General features: G+C 31.2%; 1 protein-coding gene across 11 annotated transcripts in view; it reads left to right on the top strand.

Moving 5' to 3' along the window:
• The window catches only part of LOC132904598 (protein cycle), a 112,426-nt gene that overhangs the window by 12,277 nt on the left and 78,760 nt on the right, over positions 1–21,389 (top strand). For 4 of the 11 annotated variants that reach the window (XM_060955241.1, XM_060955248.1, XM_060955239.1 and 1 more), the window contains exon 2: positions 8,721–8,780. In XM_060955241.1, the coding sequence (XP_060811224.1) occupies positions 8,732–8,780 (49 nt within the window). In that variant the 5' untranslated portion in view covers positions 8,721–8,731. Of the gene's footprint in view, positions 1–8,720; positions 8,781–17,932; positions 17,964–17,996; positions 18,471–21,389 lie in introns of those variants that run through there. The other 7 variants (XM_060955245.1, XM_060955247.1, XM_060955238.1 and 4 more) reach the window with 5 other exon arrangements.

Genomic DNA, 21,389 nt, shown 5'->3' with positions numbered 1-21,389 from the left:
TCTTTTCATTCTTAGCTGTTTAATATCAAAATATCTCCTTTTAGTCATCAAGCGATATTAAAATAAAATGAACGAAAACGTATTTATTGTGCTTTCTTCGTGACCTTCATATAAAGATCACGTGAGAAGATAATAAATCTATTTTCGTCAATTTTCTGATTTTTATATCTCTCGGTAGCTATAAACAAGTATTTTAATACAAAATAGTTGAAAAAGAATATAATCTAATAGATTAGAATACGTAGACTCTTGGAAATAGGTGATAAATTCAATGTTAAGTAATAAATAAAAATTTCTTATAATGTCTTGCAATAAATAATAACAAATTAATTTAATTATTAGATTAATATTTTTTTTATTTTATTTTGGTTATTTTACAATTTGTCCCTATGGACATTTGGTAAAGTGTTATATCTTATTGGTGAAGAAAAAAAAAAAAAATAAAAATAAATATAGCATGTGGGTGGCTACCCCCAGCGGAGTTTTTCTAAGTTATATCTTTTATGTTTAGATTAATATAGCACGATTAATATTAATGTGCGTAGCTAATCTTATTACTATTTTTTGAATGTTCAAGAATGTAATAAAGATACATACATACTTAATCCCAAAATCAAATGTCAAAATCAAAACATCATTTTGTTGTGTACTTGGTTGAAATTTCCAAATTGCCGTTCTTTATGAAAGACTTATTACGTTTCATTCCTGTGATTTCCTACTGAAAGAAATATTCTCGCTTACATAAATACTTGTACGTATACATTATATATATATTACAAAATGTATACATTGATTTGCAACTACTTGTCGCAAGATATCGTAAACTTGTGCAACAGCGTGGAAAAAGCGAGTCATACAATGACAAGAAGGAAGAAACGATCGTAAAAACAATGCATTCCGTTGGAATGGTGATCGATCGTGCGTTCTCGCGGAAGTCGATTCTTGTGTCGCGTGTGTAAAACGGTTCGAAAGATAAACGAAGTCCAATTGCCGTGAAGGAAGCTTCGCAAATATTTAAAACGGCCTTGCATGTGCCAATTCCTGCAAGTTTTACGTCATAGGTCAAGCACATAGGGGACACTGAAAGCGAGTCGCACTATCGGTGCACCGTACTTCGAGTTCATTACGTAATGGCGCATTGATAAGGAAATAAGTTAGTCGCCTTGACATTGCCGGATCGTAAATACGATACAGTTGTTCTTACTGAAGATTCTAGCATCGTTGTGTCAATAAGCGTGAGCGCGACCTGTAGAGTCTAACACGAGTAACAACAGCGTTGTGAATCCTTCGAACGTTCCTGCATGGCCATCGCGAGTCCATTTTCTGACAAAATGTAAATTCTCGCCAAGCGATTATCGCTGATATTCCTAGACTAATTGTTTCGCTAATTGAAATCCGTAGTTTACATAATTATTAATCGAATCTATAATGATTATGATGATTATTAGGAACAAGCCTCTTTCCGTGAATGAGAAACTCGGAGAATCTGTACTTGAAAACCAGATAAACTCATTGGAAACCGCGATATATTTAAGTTAATCAAAGAATTTATTATGTAATCGTGTTAACGTGAACCACAAGCCGGCGCAGTGATCATGTACAGAAGTTACGATGATTTTATAATAGCCAAATAGATTGACCGTATTATATCATAGAAATACGCATGACTTGTACACGTAACAGCTTGATCGGTTCTGTTGATTACGTTGCATTACATTGTATGCATATGCCTATGTGTTTGCACGTGTATGCAAGACCTTATTAGGTTCTACCTAGATATTACGTTGAGGAATTTGTTCCTTCATTGAAAATGTCGAAATGCTTGTTGCAGCATCACGTGAAACTTGTTTCCGATATCGTGCAATTTATGTTTGAAATATGACTAGATTAGAATACGTGTAAATCATAATAATTATTAATATGCTAGTCAAAATATAACTTTAAGATTATTCATTTACAAAGCATTATTATTTTGTAAGATATTTAATATTTTGAAAACTATACATGCCTAAATACATATGTAATACATATATTTGTTTAATATTATATGTCATAGATAATTCTATTATCTATTATTTATAATTATTACTTAAACCTGCATCCTTAAAACCATACACGTATGCTAGCAAAACTGAACATGGTTAGTAATTTTCTTATCTATCGTTTATAATTATTACTCAAAGTTCTTGTTATAAATTATACTATTTATATTGTAAAGTTATGCCAGAATTGAATGTTTCTACAAGTTAACTGCAGAGTGTTTATTAAGAAAACTCCTAGAACTACAACAACTTTTGTGCTATCTTCGTTTATGAGTGATAAGTATATCAGTAATGCTTAATACTCTTTCGACAGTGACTTAACAATGTAAAGATCCGCACACTATAACTGCTGGCTTGTGAATACTACAATAGGTTCGCAAACTCGAGGATACAGATGTTCAAAAGCGGACGAAGTGGTGCATTATATGAAAAGATTCTAACGACCCTTCATTGGCACCTGACACTCTTGTATGTTTGTACAAATATAATTCTACCATAAATACAATAAATTGAGTATTTAGGAGTCAATTCAATCTTCTACAATTATGACAGCATAGCAACGCAACGATTTTCTGACAATTTATTTTTAATAGGTGTATTAAATAGATGACTCAAATTACCTTCCTTATATTTACTTATTGGCATTAACAAATCATATTAATGTTTATTTTTTCAACAAGAACGGATGATAATATATAATAATATGTTTTCAAGAATATTAATTCTAAGTTTATATATGAAGGTTGGAAGAGAGAAAAGATCATGTCAATTTTCCTATTTTTACAAGGAAATATACTAAATTTTAAAGTTGTTTCCCTGTAAAAATAGGAAATTTGACTTATGATCCTCTTTTGATCGTCAGTATCAAAATTGTCTTTTTATTTGATTTTGGAGATAAATATGTGTTCCTTCGTGTGTGTGTACACATGGCCGTACGTAAGCGCCTTTCAAAATTATATAACATACGTCGCAATATATGGAAATATTGAAAATATTAAACTATAGTGGTGTTAATATTAATACCGCAACATTTCGTGAATTTATCAGCTATTCGTAAAAGTCTCACATTTTTTTACCTAACAAACTTTCTTCGTTTTCTCATAGTCTATAATCTGTTTTCAAGTCATAAACTAACATAAAAATCAACAAAAAATTATTTGTCAGCACATTGTGACAAAGAAGAGGAAGGAAGAAGAAGAAAAAGGGGATATAAAAAGAGTAAATATTTATGTCGTATAGCTACATTTAATGATTGACAATCTTTGTAATTGCTTTTCTTAATACAACTTTTTCAAATAAAACATACACTTTTGATTCTTTTTTTAACAAATTACAGTAACTTAAAGTCCCTGACAAGACTTTCTATCGAAACGAAATTTTTCAAAGATTAATAATATAGAAAATACGTACCTTAATATATTTAATGTGCAATCACATTTTTTAATAAAACTTTTTTGTAAAAAGAGTTATTTTGAGCTAACAGTGAACTTAATAAACTCGTACAAAACAAACCTTTTTCCATGGAATTATGTTGGTCCATTCGACAGAAATTCTACGATATACATGTTGTATCGCTTAATTTGGGACGCACGTATGAGGCAGAAAATGTTTGATAAAGAGGCGGGCGCAAGAAATAACTTGCGCAAAATATTTCCGCCGGAAGCCTGTTTTGCTTTCCCATCCTCCTACCCGGTCTCGATGTTCTATATCACCATTGTTTAGTGAACGAAAGGGCCGTTTTTATGACTCGCCAATGCGACGATAGGGGATGTCGTCGACAAGACATAATCTGTCAAGCGCAGGCTTGATGACGTTTATATAATCACGTGGTTAAACGTACTGTTGTCAGTACTCTTATGTAACTGGAATTCAGTAGCATTCTCCAGAAAAGCACGAAAATGTGTGCTATGAACATGCAGTATTATTTTGTTACTTGCGCGTGTTTGTTTCTGCGCTATACACGTGTGTATACAAATATATTGCATTAAGCCTTTTATATCCAGAAATCGAAACCTTGAATTCCAAAACAGAGCAAATCCTCCGATCCACATTTCCAGAAAGTCACTTTCTTTTTATTTACTTTCCTCAATTCATTATTAACCTTCTTAGGTTTTCTTATGAACATTGTTTATGCATATATTTTCACTATTTTATATATTTAAGTTACATAATCATCTTCTATATAAAAAGATTTGCAAAATCGTAAAAAAGATCCTATATTGTTTTGGAAATCATTAAGTAACTTATTTTACATTATACCTAACAAAAAGGGTTTTTAAATTTAATCACTATCCCAAATTTCACTTTCGGTGTTATTCTCGGTGTTATTGGCAGGTTTCTCAATGTGTTCACTATATTTCTGTATTAAAGTTTCAAATTATGGATAATGTTCCACCGATGATAAATACTTCATCTCGTAACATTTGCAATTTTTAGTGCATATTGGTTCACTATTGTTAACTTGCATTACGGATCGAACATTGTTATTGGATCTTCCTTTAAGTTGAACCGAGTGCATGATTAATAATTTCGGAATAATGATAGAACAGTCTCTTTCACGTCCTTGTTGTTTTGTTATGGTCGTTAAAAACTACCCAAAGGAGAAGTGATATTTTTATGTTATTTTAATATAGTAAGCTAAGCAATCTGAAAATAGATAGAGCAATAATGTACATATAATAAGGTAAAGTTATTTGAGTCATCGAAGCTTCGACATTTTAAAATTCCACCTTGGGCTTTGTACAAAATAACATGACTTGTTGTAGATTATTAAACACCATTAATCGTTAATATAATAACGAGAGTAAGGAAATATCGTGTACTTTAGGTCTAGCAAGAGGAAATATCAATAACAGAAAAATGATTCGAGTAACTCTATGGTAACTAGGGAACATTACAATAACAAGTAATAAAATAAGCAACAAAATAACTGGCAGAAATAAGATGATATACACGCTATTAAATTATGATAATTAAAACTGGAGATATTAACATTAGTTAAATAAGCTTATTTTCTTTTAATGAATGGAAGTTATATTTTCATAGAAAACTGCGACCATCGAGTTATCAATGTATACGATTAATAACAAGTTAAATAGTCTGTTTTCAAGTAGATCGCTCTATTATTATCGCTATTATCTATTATCTATTATCGCTCAACTGCTAGATGAGTTACTTTACCTTGACTTAGAGAACCTACTTAATAAGTAGATTTGTATTGTTTTTAGAACATGTAGCTTTGAATGTAATATTCTTGCAAATTTTTATGTAATCCCTTCGTGAAAGAGTAACAATAAATACATACAACTACGTGAGCGTAAAAGACATTCCTATTTACCATCTCACAACTCGCTCACTGTATTGTAATGAGAAATGTGGATTTTTTACGTTTCGTGTTATTTACATTTAAAATCAAGTTCGATTAGGTCATGTTACAGAAAATATATATAATATCGTCAAAAGTACCATAATCGATAGTTTATTTTACGTATGAACGAACAGATTGGAAGTTCTTTATAGTCTTAAATAATAATTTCAATGTAATATGCAGACATGCTGGTAATGTTAAATAATCTGCTGTATGTTATTTATAATGACTTGCGAAAGTATTTGAATACTTGCTGTGTGTGTATTATATAAAACATTCAAAAATTCGGCTAACACTGTAATGAAATAGAACTATTATGGTTATACTGACGCAATTTGAAAGCAATCTGATAGTGTATTTAGAAGTTAGAAAATATTTATTGCAAACACTAATATATATTTAATTAAATCAGAATGCAGCAGAATTGGAATAGTCATTTTAAAGATATAAATGGTTCCACTGCGTAATATGCATGTACTTACTATTATGGTTATACTGACACAACTTGAAAGCAATCTGATAGTGTATTTAGAAGTTAGAAAATATTTATTGCAAACACTAATATATATTTAATTAAATCAGAATGCAGCAGAATTGGAATAGTCATCTTAAAGACATAAATGGTTCCACTGCGTAATATGCATATACTTACTATTATGGTTATACTGACACAACTTGAAAGCAATCTGATAGTGTATTTAGAAGTTAGAAAATATTTATTGCAAACACTAATATATATTTAATTAAATCAGAATGCAGCAGAATTGGAATAGTCATCTTAAAGACATAAATGGTTCCACTGCGTAATATGCATATACTTACTATTATGGTTATACTGACACAACTTGAAAGCAATCTGATAGTGTATTTAGAAGTTAGAAAATATTTATTGCAAACACTAATATATATTTAATTAAATCAGAATGCAGCAGAATTAGAATAGTCGTCTTAAAGATATAAATGGTTCCACTGCGTAATATGCATAAACTTACACTAAATATCTTTTAATTTCTATGTATATTTTCGTATTTCTTTCAAACTTTATCAACGTAATCATAACAGCTTTTTCTTTTTCTTATCATCCCAATTAAAATTTACGTTTCGTTTGCAAAAGACATTCCGCAAATTGGTTTGGCGTATTGTAAATAACAGCATATAGGTATTTTTCCATTGGTTCGTACCTTCAAACATCTCCTTTACGAGCAGATATAAGTAACTGTTGGATAAGGTTTACGTAGTCTTTTCAAGATAGATGTACTATACAAACCAAGTGCTAGATTATTTGGGTGGCTTTCTATTCGCTGTTTATGTAAGGTATTAAAAAAAAGAATCTAAGAATTTGAAGATTCGTAAAGAAGAGCAAACAAATGTCGAATCGACATAGGCCTTACGATCAATCCTTTGGACGCAAAATCGATTATTATCATTTACGAACTTTCGATTTTGTCATGAGTGAGTTTCTTCGTAAGGAAGTACGTTGGCTTAAGGTTGTTAGCACAAACTCAGTACTAATATAGATAGAGATTACTTCATACATGTAAACTAAGTAAAAACCTTCTTTCTTATAGTAAATGTTCGACACGTTTTCCTTCTATTGCAACGCAAAACTCATATCTACGTATCATAGGTCGTTTGTGTTGACAACTTTGAGCTAACGTACTTTTGAATCAATCTTTTTGTTTACGTTCAACGAAGAAACTCGTTCAAGAAACAAGCTTTACGACATCGAACGTTCGTAGATGATTTAAGGTAGGTTAATTGGACATCTTTTGCTCCTTTCAATCAATACAATATGCCCTTCAAGTCTTGGACTCTTTTCTTAACACCTTGTATTTATTGGCGAGGCGTGTGATTGTTGCCAACGGATTCGAATAATCATATTGTCTCATTACAATTTTAATTACATTTTATGTACATGCATAATACCTACATGTATAAAAAATATTTACAAGTCCCAGAATACTTTTGTAAGGTACATCGTTCGTGTACGATTTTATTCCTTTTCAATACTTGTGATAGTTGAAGAAGTTAGTAACGTATTTCCTTATTGATTGGTCACCTCGCGGGTGTTCCTTAATTTGACGTCCTGCGCGTTTAAAGATGAGAATCGTTCGTCGTGTTTCGTTTACGTCTGAGCAAACAATTCGGAGCTTAATTAACAAGTTATCGAGCCAATTATAAAAACGTACAATGGCCTGAAGGAAGGTGATCCTCTAATTTGACTTACGATCCTTTTGCCAACGTTAAGGATGTCGGTGCTTCGTAAATATTAATTTCATTTTCTTCATTAATTATTGTCAATTCAAACTATGCATATAAAATATTTTTTATTAATTTACTAACGATTAAATAATAAAACAACGCTTTATAATTTATCGAAAGATATTAAATGAAGTAATAAATTGGGGACACTGAAAAAGGACTTCAACAATCTAAAAAATGAAGTTCATCATAGCGTTAAACATTTTTCCAGAATTTAGAAAATTATAGTATACATGTGAAGGAAGGAATAATAGTGAAAAAACATTTAGCAAGTTCTTGGAATTTTCTCTTTCATAACGATAATGTTAAAAAATAAAATGTAAATTATTGGCAAAAAATTTCAATTAAAATTTTGCATTAATATTCATAAGTCATAAATCTTCATAAATCGGTAAAAAATGAAAACGAAAGTCTTATTATTTTTTATATAGCACATGAATAATTATTGCGATGCAAATCAGACAACAATTTTATTTGCCATAGATATTATATCTATCAAATAATTTCATTTAAAATTTGTATTTTGTTTGTTTCGTGTATTTTATTTAACGATAGTGTAGTCTTTTGAAGTACCACGAGTCTACTTAAATCAGATTATTTATAAGCTGAAAAACATACGTAATATGAGCCATTCTCATGGAACGATATGTCATTCCTTGCAATTTAATTGCTGTCTAACACATATTTCGTGTTCAAACGTCACATCGTGTATACTGGACGTAATATTAGGCTTCTTTTGCGAAATTTATTTAACGTTCACGTTTCTGGGACGAGTCTCAAATTTTCTACACATCGACAAATTCGATAGAGGGTTTGAAATAATACGTACAAGTTTCTGTTATAATCAAACGTATACGCATCCTTCCTTTCACACGTAATAAATCGATCAACAATTCTTTAACAAGGAAAATGACAATCAAATACGATTATGTCTTGATAATGCTCTTTGAAAATATTATTATTAAATTTAGGAGAAGTTTGGAAATTTATTTACGTACGTCCTTAAAATATTTTGTAAATCGTGGCATAATCAAACATTTTATTTGCAGATAATTGGGCCATGCAGCCAAATGAAGGGCCAAGTGGAACTGCTCGAAGTAGATTTGAGGGTATGCTTACTTTTCACCACAATTTTAAGCTAATATATAGATATATTGAGTATTAATATGTATTTTAACAAATTACTAATCTCGTCAATTAAAAGAAATAGAGAACTACATATCACACATATGTATATGTATATGTATATATAGAGAAGGAGAACTATCACATTACTAGAAACAGGTCTGGTTTTTAGTACTTATCTTGTGCGATATTTAATATTATTATTAATTCTCCTTAATTGTCCGATTTTCCTTTTTTTATTACTTATGTAGTTTTCAAAATATTCTGAATAGTTTGATTTATCATAACGTCGTAAATGGTAATTTATTACACTCCGTTTTATTATTTATTTGATTTTTGAAATACTTCCGAATGGATTAATTTAGAATATTAGTCTTAACTTATTACACGCTTTTTAAAATAAATATGAAATAATCCACATTTAGGCTTTAATTTTGTCACTTATATTACTCATATGCGATTGTTTGTATATGTGTATACAATTGATATTACATAAAAATACGTCGAAATAATTATATGCATTATATACACATATTAATGTATTAAATCACGTGACTTTCTGTTACATAATATAAATGCACAGTCAAGATTGACTGTATTAATACAGGAAAGAATTTGTAAATAATGAAAAGCAAATTATCAGAATTAAAATTAAGAAAATAGTAAAAGGATATATCTGTCGAGAGTTTTGAATTATAGTAGGTGGTTACAGCTCGGTACTTATTCGTTATATGAGTATAATCAAGGGACGAAAGAATATGTTTTCACAGGCTACAGCTTTATTCGGAAAAATATTGAATTACACAAGATTGACCAGTGTTATCTTACCAATCAACGGAAAGAACTGATTTCCGGAATATCTGGTCACTCAGAAATCGGAGAAAATAATTGATACCTTGATGTGCTGCCAGTAACTAAAGAATACTGAGTGAATGAATCTAATAGATTCTATCCAAATAGAGATCATTAATTTCACTACGTAAAATAACTTGATAGATGAAACTTTACTCCCATAATCTTTAATAGTAAGTTAATTATAGAAAATGGAAATAATCGTAAATCAACGTATAGAAAATTCAGATTAATTTAGGTATCATAAAACTTTGAAAAAATAATTTGAAATGTCTGTGTATTTATCATATAATTAATATATTTGTAGCAGATTAATTACTATGAGAACACGATCAATTGCTAGCTTGGTAATGCGGGCTACTTGTTGGCAATATAACGGAATTTTTAATGTCATTTACAATATAGAACAAAATATAGTTACATGCCTAAAAATTAAGTAATCTAGCTGTGCCTATGGCTTACAGCAGTACCATTTATAGATAATAAATATATAATATATAAAATATATAATAAATACATATATGTATACAGCGAGTCACAGTATCTATTCATATCTCTAATTTGAACAATTGATATTTTTTTAAAATACAAAATTAAAATTTCTAATCAATGTAACGTATGCTGGAACGATGAAAGTCAGTTAACGAGCATTCTCATTGCTAAGAATTTTGAATTTTGTATTATAAAAAGATATGAATCGTTCAGGATCAATGATTTGGTGGTACCAATACTTTTCAGAATGACTTACTGTGCATGTGTACATATACGAAACTCATAATCTTCAATATCAATCATCAGTTATTTGCATATTGCATACGAATATATCGCACACCATTTTAAAACTCTAAAACTAAAATTTCACAAATTACAAATTACTGTCGTTAGTAAAAATTTTTGAGTGACACGTTAACAGGTTTTATAATATGAAATGAAATTTTGCAGGCCAATTTTATAAATCACAAATTATTCCCTTATTTTATTCGACGAAACGTGATACAATTGTAAGAAAGAGATATTAATGATAGGCAAACTATGATGCGAGACGGTCCAGAAAGAGAATCTTTCTATTGTTATGAAATAAAATCTCTGTGGTGTAAACCATCTTAAAAATTTGAAAACGCGACAAATTCTTCAACGAGAGATCGCACTTGCTGCAATTTTTCCCTGTAAACTATAAACTAACCAGCGTGGCGCCCGATCCGCGTTTGTCACATTTGAGGATTATTCCCGAGCGAAATATTTCAGTTCGAAAATTTACGGCCGCCGGTAAGCCGATGAGGCCCGTTAACAAAGGTTAAAGATCGTTGTTTGAAATACATTGTTTCTCGGCGAATAATTGGATAAGCATGATGCACGAGGGAGAGAGAGAGAAAGAGAGAGATAGAGAGCGAGAGGAAGAGAGAAACAGAAAGGCAACAGCGTGCGAAATCAGCGTAAATTAATCGAGGATGATCTCCGGTTACTGAAAAATCACGCTAATGAGTATGTAGGGCCGATTTAGAGAAGGGGTCGAGGAAGGTCTCTGTGGTCACTTCAAACGTCGATGTCGATCATAAATTGGGGGCTGATACGATGGGGACGATGACAATTACCGTTGCGTTACAAACAGATCGGTGCATACGGACCGACGTTCGAGCTTAATTCGTGTAATTAGCACTAATTAATACAATATACTCAACTCTCACAAGATCTTAGCATTGATCAGGGATCAAGGGATCAAGAGATCATTTTGTAGATGCTACACATCAGTCTTTGCCGATTAAAATACAGTGGGTCATGAAAGTTTTCTTACCATAGAGGATTTTTATAAATATTTTGTATGCGTTCTACGAAACTTTGGGGAATGTCATTAGTACTGTAATGAGATACGATTTTATTGTAATTATATTAGCAAAATTTGAAACCAAGCTGAAAACTCATATATATACTAAACGTTACAATAAAAAATATTCATATGTGTCACTGTCGTTTGACTTTCTGTTCGTTAACTTATATTTATTATTTGTTATAATCTTTTTTAAGGAGTTCATGATGTATCATACTCATATTTTTACTGCATACGACTGTTTGAACACATAACAGAAAATTTTTATAAATGCCACATATGCATTATACACGAAACTTTCCAAAATTTCAATAACATGAATTGAAGTTACGACTATCACGACTATATTCACAAAACCTGAAATGAATCTAAAAATGTATGTAAAAATTGTATTTAGAATAAACATATGTCGAAGTATGAATAACCATTCTAAACACGTACTAAGTGTTAAATATGATCTCACTACCATATAATAAGTAATTGACTGTTTAAATACTTTTGTGATCTCTACGAAATATGTACTTGTAGTATCTACGTATGTTTCCAGATTTCTTTCAAACTTTACCAATATACGAGACGAATCTCATTTCAGTGCTAATGTTTCAAGATGTTTCGTATGACACAATAATATATTCCGAATACATTCGTGAGTCGTTGAGTATTTTATGTTTATTCGATATGCATTAAAACGTTCTTTCGTAATGTTATTTGGTGTGTAGTAATCGTATCGTTAACCATTAATGTGCGAAATAATCAATTTTAAGCTGAAAAATTGAAGGAAACTATTTTTATCTCCGTATAATGCCATATGATATAAAAGTTACATAACTATCGATCTATATGTTTTTAACATTATTTTGTATCCTTCTTACTATTCTATTTTGTTTCATCATCGTACTATGTACTGTTTTGTCAATTCATCGCTATTAGTACTTGATTTTCCTATCAAATCGAATAACTATAACTGATTCTCTTAGAACAGAATTCTTTTACCTGTGAGAAAAATTATTCTTTTAATCATAGGAACATATTCCTTCCGATGTTTCTATAAAAAAGATATGCAGTAAAATCTAAATCTAGTTTTACTGGAAACGAATATATTTATCATTTAATTATTGATTTACTCAAGTGCTATGTTACAAATAAATAATATCAAGCGTAACAGGGCGAATGGTAATTTTTGGTCATATACATATTGTGGAAATTTTCAAGTCAACGAAGAAAAATCTAATTCCTCTGAAGATTAATTTAACGTTGTGTCAATATAATTTCCTTTAATCAATTATGACTACAAACTGTGGAATATAACAAAGAGTGATTTTATAGTATACATATTTGCCGTGACCCGATTGAATATCGACAATACCACGATTCTTACAAAATAATAAGAGAAACTTTTTTCATAAAACATCCACGCTCCCTCCCGTAGTATCTTTCGAGTTGTTCCTGTTTACGAAGAGCCTGTACAAGAAGTCCGCAAACGTCATTCGGCATCTTCTTCATTGTGTAAGGACTGCTACGATGAGTTGCACGTAGCTGCATTTGTAAATCGAGCAAATAGTATTTTGTGTACGCATACATATGTATACACAGAGGAAGAATTAAATTTTTCATTGATAATGTGAACATAACCGAAAACACAGGAATGAACAATATTAGATATCTTTTTGGGTACGTGCCGATATTTATTATGACTTCGCTGTTGCGTTACTTTTCCGTGAAATTCATGCGTATTTATTGACTCGATTGATATGCTCGATGAATAATGGTTTCTTTTACTCTCATATTGAATCATGTACACACACGCAGTGTGGGTATACTGGTATTAGCGTCTGGCCTGAACAATTCACATTTTGTTGGCTTCCTGTGATAGATATTGGGAAGAAATTCCTTAAAATGCACATTTTAAAGGTGATAATACCAGACAAACTGTCATACGAAAGTCATAACAAACGATGTAAGTAGTACACGTGTTACAAATATCGAATGAGTTAGTTATTTTGACGAGAACATTTTAAAAAATTATTGAAATACATGCGATATATCTTTTTCTAGTAAAATTATGAACTATATTACTTGGTTAATTCATAACGTTAATATTCAAAAGATTAATATAATATATAAATTTATATGATAGATTTAATTCGAATATTCTGTTTATATATTTAATATGATTATTCTGTTTATTTCCTGATTCAATCTTAGTTGTACTTTTAATTAGCTGGCTGTAATGTAAGTCACGTCAATGCTATTTTTCATACAATATCGTACCTTCACTATTTTATATTTTATATATCAATATATTGTTTCAAAACGTGAAAGTGTATATCAGTAGGAAGTAAAATTATGACTCGATTAGCCATGAAATTAAAAGGATGATACTTTTGAAAACTGAAGTATATAATTAAATTTTCAAAATCTTGGACCAATATGATTTTCAATCATATTCTTCTCAGTGTTCCATATTACAATGTTTTTGAATTTCTTTTTTAATGTGATAGAGGCTCACATTTTATTATTAATTTACATAACATATTTTTAAGTATATTTCATTTTAAGTGTAATCTCAACATTTGGTTCTGGAAACTGGGAAATCAACAAAACATTTTCTTAAATATCTCTTTAAATTAATCTTCATTCGCCATAATATTTATCCTTTTCCTTTTTATATTTTGTTCATTTGCTTATTAAATATATTTTACAACATTTTGTAACTATTGTCAATTTCCTCTGTTTGATTGAATTAATTATAGCATTTTTATACTCATTTGATTTCAATACTGGATTACCCGGCGCCTCTCTCGAATAGAAGTAACCCTCGCGTTACCTTATTGGAAATTTTCCAATGACCCCTTATACCTTTAAGGGGAAGAAATTCGTAGGGTGGGACCCTGATTCTTCGCACATTCGATTTTATTCGAATTTCGGGACAACAGAATCGTGAGTATATCATTTTGTCTAACTACTTTCTTTTTCTTTTACTCGTATTACGTCACGACTAAAAATATCTTGTAAAATTGATCGAAACACATTGTTGCTAATTTATGTCAGATTCTTGAATAGATAAAAACGAAGGTGGTTGCATAAACGTAGTAAACGAAATATTAATTTTTCGTCTTCATGGAGAGATTTTCGACCTAAGCATACCTTTTTGTTCTTAGAAAATTTCTCAAATTTGAGGAAATTATGCAAGAATCATTATTGATGTGAATGATTTCTCACTTTAATTTTATGCTACAAATTTTCTTACAATATAAAAAATCTTTACCTACATTGAAATGAAAGCGAGTTTAAGACAGAAAAAATTTGAGAATCGCAGAGTGATCGATTAAATTAGTCAAGTTATTGGAGTTCGGGCAATTCAAATTTGAATAGGTTAAAATCGTTGATAGCAGGAAATTGTCATTTTCTTGTTTAAATATCTTTGCAAGTTTCTATACTTATCTTTATTAATCAAATCACTGGATTTCTAGTAATTTTGATGAATCTATTAATTTAGCTGACTTGAGATATGCTTTCAAGTTTCGAAAGATGTTGATCCATTTCATCTATTCCTTGATTTGATCTAATATCTCTAGTTTCGCATTTATTGATATTGATTAATTGAACTTTATCATATCTTTACTCCGTTTATAATTATTACTAACATTTTATAAATATTTTCAAATAAATTTTTCAGCTTTCATTAGCACTGTAATGAGATACGATTACCATGATTATAATGGAAAAATTTCCAACAATTCCACGAATCTATCTATATAAAAGTAATCTTAAGTATAGTTTAATAATAATCCCATTAAATATAACGAATAAATATATATAATGAAAATCCAAATAATTCGGTGGCCTGTGTGATTTACATATGTTTGCAATAAATATTTTGTAACGCGCATCTACATTTTTAAATTCATATCAAAGATTAATACTATCATGACTATCATGTTGCACTGTCAATAAAATTGCAATATGGTTTGTAGGCATAACGTACATAATATGGGATTCATAAAAAGTTTCTACAAGTATTTAAATACTTTCGTACGATACTCTATATGATTACTTTCCTCTTATTTTTTTTTATTCAATTTTATATTTTTTTTTAAACAATTTAAATTCAACTAGTGTCATATGGACGATAAGACGTGAAATTACAAGATATCGATGCCATTTCTCAGTGTTTTGCAGAATACACAGTTCTCAAGCCATTCGAATGACAGTATCGTTATTAACGTAATGTAATTAACGAAACCTGTATTTCCCAATAGGAAAACAGACAGATGAAAATAATTGACGTAATATTCCATTATGGAAATGCTTCCTAATGTACATATATCTCTTAGTGTGCAAAAACATCATTAACATTTTTAATAACCCGCATCTTATATCCAGACAATTTGTACTAAAATTGTAGAGGAAACCATAAGTCATTTTTATTGATTTTCGAATTTTTGTGCTATTTGTTGAAGAAAACTTACTTTAAAATAATATCATTGGGAAAGGAACGATTTGTTAGGCTTAAAGATATGATAACTTTATGCGTATCAATCATTTAAAATTTTTAAAAGAGCGACAAAAGTATACGTTTAGTTCGAAAATCAAATAAAAATATACTATTGCTAATATAGTACTAATTAATATTTGAATTTTAAAATTCTCCCTCTGTGAAGCCCGAAAAATGCTAGCTATTGTAACTTTTCCCTGTAATTTGCATATATGTAGTGAAATCCAATTCTGTTTATCTACCTTACTAACTGTTCAGAAGTGGCAATGGTCAACTCTAAAAATTAAAAAGTATAGGAAAAAAGAGATAATGTTATAAATACTGTTTTGTTAATTTATTTTAAATTTTGCTATTATTTATATAATTTCCTAATAAATAAACTTGTGGACACAAGTCGTTCATTTTTTGAGAATTAAACATTAGTCGCGTATTTATGCAATGAAATTAAGCAATAAACAAGTGAAATTGGTCAGTTTGGCCTTTAAGAGACTCTTATGCCAGAAGGTTGGGGATAAAACGTGACGATATTTCTTCTAATTGAATTAAAAACGGAAGTGGTAGCTTTCGAAACAAATTTTGAGCGATTGCGATGAAGTGGTGCGCGAAAACCTTATTGGTTTCCTGTTGGATCTTCCCGAGGGATTAGACCTGCGTATGATGATCACGGTAGCATCGACATCGACGCTGCATAAGCGCCGAGGTGTAGGGCGGTTTTAGTCACTCCCACTTGCGCCGACGACACGCGACCGCGTGGTCTATTTCCTCGTGTCTCGATTTGCCGCAGATTTTCGAAGTGTTGGTTCTTTCGGAAATTTGAAAAATTTGAAAATATAAAAATTTAGAAGCTTTAAAAATAGAAGTGTAAATGAAGATTGTGATAATTTTAATTGTGTGAATTTTGTTTTGCCGAAATTGTAAAGATTTGATAATAACGTAAAATGTTCATATATTCAATAACGTCAAGTCCTATCAAATTGACACGTACCAATTGATACGCACCCCCTGATATGTAAAGGTCTCCTTGAAAGACAAAAGACTTGTTGATGTTATCGTAACGAAGATTAAAAGCTCCTTGTGGCTCTAGAAAAAACACATCGATAAAGCATTTTCACCGCAAAAGACAGCAAGTTATCGTGCAAGTTAGCTGGGTTATCTGAAAACTGTACTATTCTCGTCGAAAGATACTGAGCGATATCAATACCGTAATCGATGACATAAGAAAAAGCAACTCTACTAGTGCAAAAAGAGTGGAAGAAAATCGACTTGAACGTACTAGTAGTACCATTCGTGCTATTATAGCGGCAACAGAAGTAGGTCGATAAAGGTCATTTTTCAAAGAACATTATTTCAAAGAGTAACATACGATTAAACAAGAACAATAAAGCACTTAATTGAGCGACCAACTGTCGGAGCTTTCGGAGAAGGGAATAGACAGAGAGAAAAGTTGGCAAGCAATAGTTTTAGTCACTCCCACCTGCTGCGGTGGGCCAGAAGAGCACGTGGTCCAGAACAGCGGTAATCCGTATTGCGTCAGGATCTATCATCGGTGTTGTTCCACTTCCACCTCCGGCTAGTCCACCACCACCATCACTACCACCACCCGCGCTCAGTATTCGTTTGCCGCCTCGGGTGAAGAGTGCGCGTGAGTTCGTAAAGTCGTTCGCTACCACCACTACAACCACCACCTCTCTAATGGAACAGTAGTGGCACGGTAAACGATCGCGAAGGTTGCCAACGGTTGTGGCGTTCCTCGTGTATCGTACGGTTCTCGAGGTGGCCGCCTCTTCTTTCGGTAGCACGTGGTAGCATCGAAGAACTCGCGATATTCGACTCAGTGGTCCGCGAGCGGCACGACCTCGTCGTCGTCGAAGAGGCACCCTCGAAGCACGAGGGCATCGGTCGAGAGGAGGGAAGGCGTGAGGCCTTCTGCGCTCCTCGAGGATGACGCCGCTTCCTCGTCGTCGGCGACGACGTGGATGTACGCGCTTCTCGGTAAGCTCTAAACGACGATAAAATATTAGGAAAACGTAGAATCAGGATCCGAAATGTGGTTGCAACGTGTAAACAAGTGTCTCAGTGCCCGTGAAAAATTCTGTCCCGTTGTTTGTAAACGTAAGGACTGTACGTTGAAATTGTCGCTGGTGAAGTTCAGCTAAACCAACGAGGAATTAAATGTATTTATTTATTAGAAAACACGTTAAATTAAATTTACCATGATTATTTGTTCATGAAAGATTGACAGATTGTTTCTTCAGTTCATCTCGAGCAACGTGATTCGAGGTGCACGATCGCGTTATTTCCTGCTTTGTCTTATATTCCTCGAGTGCAATAGTGGTGTTCTTTATTGTTAGAAAGCATTTTATACTCGGTGAATATTTGGTGGAATGACACGTGTCAGTGAAAATGTGCACCGTCTTTCTAGGATGCTCCGATCTCGACATAAAATTAACGCTTGTCGACGAACTACGTGCCTCTGGAATCTCACGTTGCGCATCCAAGGTATCTCCCTACTTTCTTCATTAACATCGCCTATGACTGTCCGTCGCAACGATCTAATCGTATTGTAAATATGATTTACGTATAGTTACTCTAATGTTTGTCAGACCATGTAGAAATCTGCTTATCTTCGAGGCTCTTCAATTCCTGGTAATTTCTAAATTTCTTTCTCTATTCTCCATATCAAATTTTTTCTTTCCTTCTTCTTTTATATCTTCTCTTATCGTAATCAGAGATCAATGTGAAAATGTCTGCTTTATTTATATCTTAAGCGAATGCCTCTTCCTTGGCGCAAAGCGTTCATCTTATCCTATTCTCGTTGTTGAATGCAAGGTTGATAATTCTCTTCAATAATCATAACAGTGTTCTTCGTCTAATATTGCTCTTTTCTGATTTGATACGGGCTGACATTATCTTCTTATCTCTGACCATCACATTCTATATCATGAGCAGCACCCTTTTTCTGGATTTCTCAAGGTGAATTGAACGCGAACGATCATATCATAGTTGTACGTTTGCTACAAAAAATTAATTTCTAAGATTAAAAACGAGATTTTTCACAGGTTTAGAAGCATATACGTACATATCTAAAAGTTCGTTATATTTTCCTTAAGTGTCTTTGACTTTAATAGATAATATTTATTATTATAATTAGGATTCGTTACCTTGCTTGGTTCCTCTTTCCCCTTCTCCTTTCTTCCTCTTTTCTTTCAATTACACTTTTTGAGAAGATACATTTTTGTAAAATGCAATTACGTTTTCAACATTATTCAATTGTTTAATTTTACATATTCGATAGGTTGATCGTACAGTGATGATGAATAAAGTGAAAATTGACCGGAGGATTGAAATATTATACTTTTTATAATTTTTATAATTTTGTGCATTTATAAATATCTCTCTTTGATAATCTAATATAATTATATACTTAAAATATGTGTCTTTTATTGCTGCAATTTGATAAAAGTTTAAAGTCACGACGCGTCGAACGTATATTTTACTCGAGGTTACACGAAAGCTAACGTTACATTTTAATATTATCTTCGTGACAGGTGAATACAATTTTTTAGAGCATACAAATACAAATGTTTAGAGCATATTAAACGCTATTATCGAGCGTTAAATGTAAATCCATTTACTAGTGCTCTTATTATACAATATAGTAAAAAAATTGCAATAGTAGGACAAAGTAGAAATTCCATTAGATGATCAAAATAATTTTCAACCCCTAACAGAGTAAGGAAAAATATTTAAATATGTAAAAATATTAAAATATAGAATTATATATTTTGCAGTTTATAACATGTTAACTTCTTGCTAAATAGTAGAACTTCGAAACGTGTATATTGATTCTACATGAAAGACAAAGACATTTAACAAGTATATTATTGAATTTAAAGCCGAATTTACACTATTTCACTTTGTTGGGATATGACGGATGAACGCTGCTTTCGTCCTCGTTTCATCCGTGTTTGACACTGTGTAAATTCGGCTTAGGACTATAAATTGTTTCAAGTCAACCATCTTTTCTTTTCGTGTTATAAATCGGCATTGCTATTTGTAATTGCGTAAATTTCTGCCATGTAATAGGATGAAAAGATCACTGGTTCCTAACGTCTTTTACGCAGGATAAAAGTCACTGAAATGCTTCTAAACGACGCTGGTAGCATTACAAAATTAGTGTCGGTTTCATTACAACATCACGCGGAATGATAATCATTAATCTGCAAGTTTCTTTCTTTCGCTGTTGTATCGAATTACTGAATGAATTTTACGCCAGATGTGTTGTGCAAACAATATTTAATGATCCTGCACTTGAATTTTAAACGAAGTAAAATATTTCATTTCGTTTTGCTCATTACTTGATGAGAATTCCATTATTAACAATTTCAGTAAAACCATTTTTTTGATAATATACTATAGAAATACGGATAGAAAAAGTAGAACATAGAATAATATATAGAATGACCCATATAACGTGATCAACCGACTAACGAGTGATTGCACGTGTAAAAATAAGTCGAAAATGTAAAATGACATTTTTTCACAAAATGCTTCGTTTCCGAGAAAACTAAATTTGAATTTATTCGCGTGTTAACATATATGCATTAGGCCAGTCCTCATTTAAATATATTAAAACTCTACTTTCTTACAAATGAAGCTTTAAATGGAAAAATTCCATTCTGCATTTTTAGCTTATTTTCGCATGTGAATTATTTACTCATATATCTCCAGCCGATTTTACTCAAATTTACTCAAATCTCCTGCTGATTGTTTGTTCATACCCATTTGTTAATCATCCAACTTCAGGTATGCTTGAAAAATGTTCAAATTTTCTCGAGATCGAAGCCTAGTTAATATGCCAAAAAATGTATTGTACTTTTGACTTATTTATGCACCGAGAACCCCCTTTCCCCTTCTAATCTGTTGACTACATTATGCGACACGCCATTAGAATAGATAAGATAAAACATTTGATATATTTTTAATGAAAGTTTAAATTTGAAATAATTAAAGGTATCCTGGAAGTTATACATGACAAATTTTGCATAAAGAATTAACTATTTATTTTGAGTTATTTACTAACTTTAATTTGATTTTATTTATGGAAATTAGAACCTTATGATATCTTTCTTATCAGAAGAACAAGAAATTAAATTAATTATATAATTTAATTAATTTAAATTTCAAAAAATAAATTTAGTCTCATTTTTTTAAAGAATTTTATGCTAATGATGTCTTACATTGATTTTAACGATATTTAACTCGAATGTCTGCAATCTTATTTTTACTGACGTCTGTATATTGGTTCGTTTAAATTCATGTAGATTTTTTAGGTTCCTGTGTTTTAAAAAATTCTCCAAAATTCGCGAATCATCTTCCAGGTTTCTAGAATATTTTGCAATAATTTTTATTACTATA

This window comes from Bombus pascuorum, chromosome 2 (assembly GCF_905332965.1).
Source record: "Bombus pascuorum chromosome 2, iyBomPasc1.1, whole genome shotgun sequence".
NCBI classification, from domain to species: Eukaryota; Metazoa; Arthropoda; class Insecta; order Hymenoptera; family Apidae; genus Bombus; species Bombus pascuorum.
Note: the sequence above shows the minus strand (reverse complement) of the source record. Positions and strands in the feature narration are given on the sequence as shown.